Here is an 8,667-nt window from a genome sequence, read left to right on the forward strand (position 1 = left end):
CATGTAGCACTATAGTAAATGGTAGTGAAGGGTGGTTGAGTTAGTGATTAGTTGTCAAAGTTGGGCAAAGGAATTGACGAGTAAATGGGTTAAGGTTGGGTAAGGTAATGTATAGGGGTTAGATCAAGTTAAGGATGTATATGCATTTGAGGAATGATAACAGGTTGTCAAAGCAGAAAGTGTGAGAAGTTGTGGGAGGGATCACGAAAAATCGGTCCCATTTGGCTGGGCTAAATAGAGTATTTAAGAATTTTGTTGAGATGGGGGTAGTAGAAGGACGGGGGCATGTGGAAGAGGGAGTAGTGTTGAGGGAGGTGGACAATAAGGTTGTAAGGTAGTATAAGGGAGAATGGGGTAGTTGATGAAGAAGGTTGTGGGGGTATAGTTGTTGAAGTTGAGCATGTTGGGAGTAGAAATGTCTCCTGCGGTGTTGATTAGGGTGGATACTGTACTAGTCGGCATTGAGGAGGGGGTATTAGTTGTAGTGTTCAGAGCCGTGATCAAAGGAGAGCCTGGGGTCAGGGAATCGGGCGAGTTTGAATTGGTGGAGCTATTTGATGAAGAGGCAAGCTCATTGCCTCTAATAATGGTATGGTTAATGGTTAAAGGTTATTCATTGTTGGCCATGATAAGCCTGGAGTATGTTGGGGAGAGAAACGGTCCACCCCTCAGGGTCGCTTGAGGAGTAAGGGCTAGACAACTATAGCAGGGGAATACTGTGCCCATGGCTCCCTCAGGCCGTTCAGGACAAGCACAAAGTCAGCCTTTCATCCTTTCAGCACGGCTCTCACACCTTAGGAAGTGGATAGTAGAAGGGGTTGGTGAAGGGACAGAAAGGAAAAAGTAGGAGGGGGAAAAAAAGAATTGGGTCCCAGTCTCCGCCTCCTAAGCCCCCCCACCACAACAACAGGCAAGGGATTGGGGGGGGGAGGGGAGAGAGAAGAAGAAGAGAGAAGAAGAAGAGAGAAGAAGAAGAGAGAAGAAGAAGAGAGAAGAAGAAGAGAGAAGAAGAAGAGAGAAAAGAAGAAGAGAGAAAAGAAGAAGAGAGAAGAAGAAGAGAGAAAAGAAGAAGAGAGAAAAGAAGAAGAGAGAAAAGAAGAAGAGAGAAAAGAAGAAGAGAGAAGTAGAAGAAGAGAGAAAAGAAGAAGAGAGAAGTAGAAGAGAGAGAAGAAGAGAGAGAAGGAGAGAGAAGAAGAGAGAGAAGAAGAGAGAAGAAGAGAGAGAAGAAGAGAGAGAGAAGAAGAGAGAGAAGAAGAGAGAGAGAAGAAGAGAGAGAGAAGAAGAGAGAGAGAAGAAGAGAGAGAAGAAGAGAGAGAGAAGAAGAGAGAGAGAAGAAGAGAGAGAAGAAGAGAGAGAAGAAGAGAGAGAAGAAGAGAAAAGAAGAGAGAAGAAGAGAGAAGAGAGAGAAGAGAGAGAAGAAGAGAGAGAAGAAGAGAGAGAAGAAGAGAGAGAAGAAGAGAAAAGAAGAGAGAAGAAGAGAGAAGAGAGAGAAGAGAGAGAAGAAGAGAGAGAAGAGAGAGAAGAGAGGAGGAGAGAGGAGAGCATAAGCGTGCATTAATTATGAAGAAAAGGAAGCATAATAGCTTATATGTTCTATGAAAGTTTTTAGGTTTATCATGTATGTTAGTTATGGCCTTGTATATTGTTGGAGAAAAAGGTAAATGAACATAATTCAATCTTCAGATTATAGTTTTTTTTGTTGTTTTTAAATGGAGTATCAGCTAGTTTTGTTACTTTACATAAAAGATTAATTGAAGCATATTTACACATTAGGTGATTAGAAAAAGTGAGCTGGAGACCACTCATTTCATTACAGCGTTGTACTGCTTGCAATAACATTCTTGTCAATTGTTATCTTTTAAGTCTGTTTATGTTCTAGTTCAAATCAATAGTTATGAAGAGTTAATACAATACTTATAAATGAAAAAAACTGTTCATATTGTGAATTATTGTTACTGTTATAATTTATTTTAATTGCAACAGCTCTGAACCAAGTAGATACTTGATCAAACATACAAATTCAGTACAGTTTACATATAAAAACAAAATCCTGTAGCATGTAAAATATTCAGACAATTCTTCAACAAGTTAAGATTTACCATACCCCTTGAGGGGGGGAGAAATACATTTTTAAACAAGCATTATGATTAGCTAAGTTACAGGAATTACCATGAACTACAATCAGTAAAGAATAATCTGCCTGCATCTTTTACCAAACCTGAGCAACAGCAAGATAAATACTTTATAAGGTAAGAAGGAAAACCAAAAAATAGATTCTTTTATTTTATTTATATATTTTTCATTTGTGCCAAAAAGTTTAATATAGTTCCTAAATAATTAACCATCCCTTTAGATTATATTGTATATAAATACTATAACTGGAAATAAAATGATTTGGGACTAGGAAAAACTAGGTTCAATAGGTATTTCTCCCTTCATTAAAATCTGACTTATCTCTTTTGAAAACTTACAAAAGCAAAATACCTAATACACATTTTAAAAAGTTCACTATTTTTACAAGAGTTTTCTTGACAACGTGCAAATCTTTCCTCAGCTGCACTGAAATGCTGAAATGACTATTGTGAGCGGTTTTTCCTAACCATCAAACCATATGTCAAATTTGTTACATATACAAAAAAGAGAACAAAAAAGAAAAATAACTGATTAATCTATAATACTCAGTAAATATAATATTGCAGAAATGGTTTGGTTACAAATGATAGAATAAGCCTTTCGAAAACGACTCCTCTTTTTCTTCTCTCTCTCGCCGCAAAGCTGTAGTTTTTCTCCTTTCGAGAGGAATAAGGGGCGGGGAATTTCTTATGCATAGTACAGGCTCTGATGGTCTTTCCTTATGACTTATGAAAGGAAGCAATTGCCTTAAACCTACAAATGAGGATGAGGAAACATCCAGCATGTAAAATTTTTTCATAAAAATTTCATAAAACAGCCAATTCATGTTCTTTGGACCCTGTGATATAACAAGTCACACTTCAAACAAATATGTGACAGTTCCCATAATTAGATTATATGCTCTAATAATCATACACAAATATTCATATAATTTACAAAAATGAAACCAAACATTCTAGAGATAAGTATCAGCACAAAAGACTCAATATTGCCAAAGACTAGCTTTTTATTTTGGTCCTGAACAACTTAACTGCTGGATTTTAAGAGAATGATCATCAAATGCCTGTCCTAAAATAACATTATATACATCAGTGTTACTTCTGATTTTAACATTTGGTTCTGTGTCCTTGATAGTCTACTAAACAATTCATGTACAAAGGGCTTTAGGCAGTGTGGTGCTGTTACTCTTATAAAAAAGGGTATTTCCAAAGAGGACCTGACAATTTTTTATAAAACATTTAAAACTAAAACAATATAAAAAACAAAAATGTAACTAGCTCACTGCAAATGCACCTGTGTTGTGGTCGACATGACCTTTCGCTCTGTCGATTCACATTTGTCAGCACGCCTGCTTGACGATGCGCACGTGAAACCAACACCTTCATCAATCAAGTCCTCCTTCACATCCATGGACAAAAGCCCAAACCTCTTCCTTCCCTTTGGTTTGTGATTTAATCCTTCATCGGCACAACCTGACAATTTGTGGTCATGGAATGCTGGAACAAACTACCCTGCTGCACTAGTTTTGCTCAGAAATAAAAAGATTAAAGAATTATTAATGATGTAAAAGCTCTCTATTTTAAAAGATAAAAAGTAATTCACTGTGCAAGTGGTGTTAATATTCTTTATGACAAAAAAAAATTATTACATTTAAATGTGTTCTTGTGCTTATATGTCTTTCATTCTATTGTTTGTGCTTCTATTGAATTGAGGAATTTGAGATTAGTCAAGCATGACAGCAGTATGACCAAATGAAAGTGGTGAAAAAGAAAACTAAAAGAAAAAAGAAAAGAAAAGGAAAAGGAAAAGGAAAAGAAACAAAGAAAGAAAGAAAAAAAAAAGACCACATAGTGAGGGAGTCAGTCAGTCCTTCTGCACACCTGGAACAGACTCTTTCCCTCCAGCCACTGATTATATTTCAACTTTTCCTATGAAACTCGTTTTATTTACTCTGAGATTCATAGGTCTCTAACCGTGATGCACACCTGCACACACACACAAGGCCCCAAAAGGAGGCTGTGCTTTGTCTAGTGTAACCACCCCCCATGTGCTTCTTTACATTCAAGACGTTTATCGAGTCACTTCAACCTTTGCACTGCGAAGGCAATCCCATAGCATGCTGCTATTGCTATGCTTGAGAGCGAACGCAGTTAACTTTAGGCTTTAGATTACTGACCTGGGAACCCAGCTTGACCTCTGGGTACAACCTCACCCTGGACCTTCAGCACTCTGTCAAGCCAAAAGGAGGCCCTGGACAAGGACTCGCACCCAGGCTCTTTGGGGATGGAGGAAGAGGGGTGGGTGGGTGGCCTGGCATTAAAGAACTAAATTTTCAATATTTGCTTTTTGGGGAAAGAGGAGGAGGAGGAGGGGCATGGGGGGGGGGGGGGGGTGAAAGGGTATTCTGCAAATATCACAGGTAAAAATCTTCTTACATTTCTAAATACCAGTTGTACTGCTGCTTTCTGAGGCATCTCCCTTTACCATGATAATTTGTTGTGATTCTTGATTAGCACTGTAATCTCATGACAGAAACTAGAATCTGCACCACCTCTGCACTTCATACTATCTGCCATGTGTGCAAGTGTATACCAGTTTATGTATGCCAGAATCTACCAAAACAAACACACACAATAACAGTGCTGTGATGTAAGTACTTCCCATTCCAATTTTGATATCCATGACCTCAGAAAGTGTTTGTATTTGATTTTTCAACTTAGGATATCCTTTGAATTTGACTATAAAGTATACTTATAACACAAAATGAAAAGAATGAATAAAATTCACTGACTATCCTTTAGTCCTTCTTTAACCCCTTCCCGATGGGTCACGCCGTAAGGCGTCAAAACAAACTGCTCGATCTGTGGCGTGCGGCTGTATGCCGTGGCAGCGCGCCAAAGTGCTACGAGCCGGTGATTCGGATGTACCGAACTCCCGCGCTCAAAGTCATTTTTTTTTTTTTTTTTGGTTTCCTTCACCTATCACCAAGGGGTTCAAGATCAAAGCATGTACTGGCTCTTATTTCTACATACTGACACTGGATTTTACACTTATTTTAATCAATAAAACTTCTGAAGAAAAATAGAACTGTATAAATATTAAAGGTACAATATAAAAGTCAAGATCCTGAACACAGCAATAAAGAACAAATGGCTTTTTTTCTTACCAGTTTCCGAGATCAGTTAACATGAATATTAATCAACTGCCATGATAATAAAACTCTTGATACAGTACCAAAATTTCTCTAAGTCTTTGAAGAATGAACATGATACAAAACAAACATCTTAATAAGAGAATAAGAGGAGTCCTTTAGACTGCGAGACCCAAATCAATCTCCCTGGAACTCCTTTCAGAAAATGCCTGTGCCAATTCCTTCACTTGCCAGACCTTGAATCTCCTTTGTTGTGCTATTCAAGAAGGCGTGGACAGAGGAAGAGAATGAGAAAAAAGAAAAGAGGGGAAAGAAAAAAGACAAAAAGGGAAAGAATAAAAGAAAAGGGAGGAAAAAAAAAAACTCATTTCAGATAGAGATATCAAGAAAGAGAATCTGAAAAAAAAGTGGAACCACGATAAAGAAAGAAAGGACAAAGATGAAACAGTCCCAAAGCCTTTGGGTGAACAGCACAACAAAATGGGGTCGCCAAAGTCTTCCTCCACATACGAGGTGGAAAGAAAAAAGAAAAAGAAAAAAGAAAGAAAAAAAAAAAGTCACTTGGGAGAGTGTCAGGAGGCGATGGGTTGAGCTGGAGGGTTGGGGCAGGGAGGGAGGAGACAACGTGGTGACCTGTAGGCTACTGCTGGGGGTCTAGTTGGCCGTTGGAGGAGCTGGTGGGGATCCCCCATCCTGTGGAAGAAAGCCAAAAATTAATTTCTGTTAGAGAGTGAAAGATATGATAAAAACAATAAGTAAATATCTGTTAAAAAAAAAATTAAACATCTTTAAAGACGAACTTCACTTCAATAGGACGACAAAGACTACAATTTTGCTAAGGGGGAAAATTATCTGGGAGAAAGAAATTGAAAGGGAAAAGGAGACAAAGATATTTACACATAAGATACATACAAGATTGTAATGTATTTGATATATTTAACCCAATGGCGACGAGTCACGGCTATCGCCGTCATAACAATACGCCCGAAATGAGGCGTGTGGCTGTCCGCAGCGGCGCCGCGCCAAAGCGCCCCGAGGCAATGATTCGGCTTGATGTACTGAATTCACGCGCTCAGAGTCGGCGCGTTGCAGCTGTTCGCCAGAGCGTAGAGTTTTTTTTATTTTCTATACCCGACGCCAATGGGTTAACCATGCAGTCCATCTTAACCCAATCACCATGTATGGCAAGAATACATGCCATGCCCAATGTAATACAGTTTATATGTTGTAATTACACATAGATGGCTCTAAAAGTGCTTAGTCAGCAAGCAGTCAGTTATTAGTCCTACCTATCTCACCAGTTTATCCTTTTCCTTGACTTTTGGAAAAAAAAAAAAAAAAAAAAAAAAAAAAAAAAAATGCATTAATTCATTGTTTTAAATGTTATCGAGATTTTAAAAACAATTTAATGACATCAATAGCAATAATAACAGTATCGATGTCAACTGTATTAAAAAGAAAAACACATTTTCCCACCAATTCAAGGAATGGGGAAATCATGATCGGTCACTAGGGTTAATGATAGACTCTTTGCTGGCTGAGAACATGTGGAGCCATCTGCATGTAAAAACATTCACAAAGATATACAAGGGACAGAACATAACTCCAGGGCGAATGGGTTAATAGCTTTCATTTTTTTTTAAGTGAAGTTCTGACTTGTCTATTTTGTAGCCTGTTGGTGCCAAAAGGTGCAGGGGAAACTGTTTTCCTCCCCAATGGCTCTGACTCTAGACTGGGCAATTACAGGTTTTAACATAAACATTGAAAACTGACATTTCACTCACAAACAACCCCTTAAACATTAAAATTAAGTGAAAACAACACACTGAACCAAAAGCAGCCTCCATTGTCATAGCATGTATAGGTGCCACTTGGCAATAAGGCCCACCCTCACCATGACAAGTATTGCTGTTATACAATATATACCAAAGAAATAAAGGACAGGCAAATCGTATGACAAGAGAAAAAACAAGCAAATGGAAAAGAAAAAAAAAAAAGGGAGGGGGGATGTGACAAGAAATTCCTTCATCAATGTTCTTTGCCCTATGACACCAACTGAAGTTAAACAAATTTGTTAATTTTGTTTAATATAAACCATTATACATATTTCAGCATATTAACCCCATACCGACGGGCCACACACTGAAAGTTGGCTCATTGCCATTAATCTCCAGAGCATAGAGTTTTATTTTTATTTTCTAAACCCATCAGTAAGGGGTTAAAGAAACTTTATATTGTAAGATAAAATACATGTACAGTCCTTGGTAACAATTCAAGCAATCAACTAACCCTTCCCCTCAGACCCAATCCCAAAACGTAAACAAACCCTTTCCTGCCATGCCAACATTATTGTTCTTCTTGCACTGAATGAGGTACTGCACCTTTCACTGCCTTAAAAATCTGTTCATTGTGTGGTTTACCTTCTGGTCGTCCTATAAACCTTACAAAGCCAGACTTGCACAAAAACTATATTTACCACAAGGAGGTACAAACTCATTATCATAATCAGGCGAGGGAGTCACGTTTTTGAGACCAGCTTCGGAACCCCTGCGCCCCTCACCTGGTGGCTGTTGGAGGGCTTGGCGTCTGGGTTGGAGCGAAGGGATGACGGCCGCAAGAAGAACAGGACAATGGCGAGAAGACCCCACATCATGGCCATGAGCATCATGCCATCAGAGCCAGTGTCACGGGCGGGCATTGTTGGCCCGGGCACTGGGGGGAAGGGGGGGGAAAGAGGACTGTCAGGTGGAGAGGAAAGTTCTCTTCCCTAAGCTTTGGTGGGGTTATGAGGGTAATCTGGGACTAATTGCAGTTTCTAAAAACAATTACCTAGCACCTAATTACTATCATTAACATCTCCCTTAAAAATCCTCTTAAGAACATGTGGTTCAGGTACTAAAGAACCATATAAAGAATTATGTGTTATCGAAAAATATCCCTTAGTGTTCCAAAGCCTGTCAGTGATGGAGGATGATTGCACTTCTGTTAAACTAGAAGGGCAACTGTAATATTAACAGATTCAGCCACTAAACAAATACTGAGGTTCCAGTAACATGGTAAAAATAATTAGGGACATATGGCCAGATTGAAAAAACAAACTATCTATTATCCTTGAAGTATTATAAACATTATCACTTTGAACATCACCAACTGACATCCAGCTCTAATATTTTTATAGAATTTTACAGGAACCATATTTTTTTCTCCTAGCCTCAAACAAAATTAATAAATTATTGATCCTTTCCATAAACTTCTTTCAATAAACGTATTGTGTGTGATGAAGCATGGATTAAACAAATGAGAAAGGAAGGAAAATACTACCATCGTATGAAGGTTCTCAAACGCCACCATCCGTCTTCATACTTACTTTCATTGAAACATTC

At 38.4% G+C, this 8,667-nt stretch overlaps 1 protein-coding gene across 1 annotated transcript in view; it reads right to left on the reverse strand.

Annotated features, from left to right (window-relative positions):
• Positions 1-2,270: 2,270 nt before the first annotated feature.
• LOC125038886 (small integral membrane protein 14-like) overlaps positions 2,271-8,667 on the reverse strand; it is a 14,089-nt gene continuing 7,692 nt past the window's right edge. The window contains exons 3-5 of the mRNA XM_047632518.1: positions 8,652-8,667; positions 7,845-7,996; positions 2,271-5,977 (exon numbers count right to left, since the gene is read on the reverse strand). The exon at positions 8,652-8,667 is cut by the window's right edge and continues 33 nt beyond it. Of these exons, the coding sequence (XP_047488474.1) occupies positions 5,939-5,977; positions 7,845-7,996; positions 8,652-8,667 (207 nt within the window). The 3' untranslated portion in view covers positions 2,271-5,938. The remainder of the gene's footprint in view (positions 5,978-7,844; positions 7,997-8,651) is intronic.

The sequence above is a fragment of the Penaeus chinensis genome, chromosome 26 (assembly GCF_019202785.1).
Source record: "Penaeus chinensis breed Huanghai No. 1 chromosome 26, ASM1920278v2, whole genome shotgun sequence".
NCBI classification, from domain to species: Eukaryota; Metazoa; Arthropoda; class Malacostraca; order Decapoda; family Penaeidae; genus Penaeus; species Penaeus chinensis.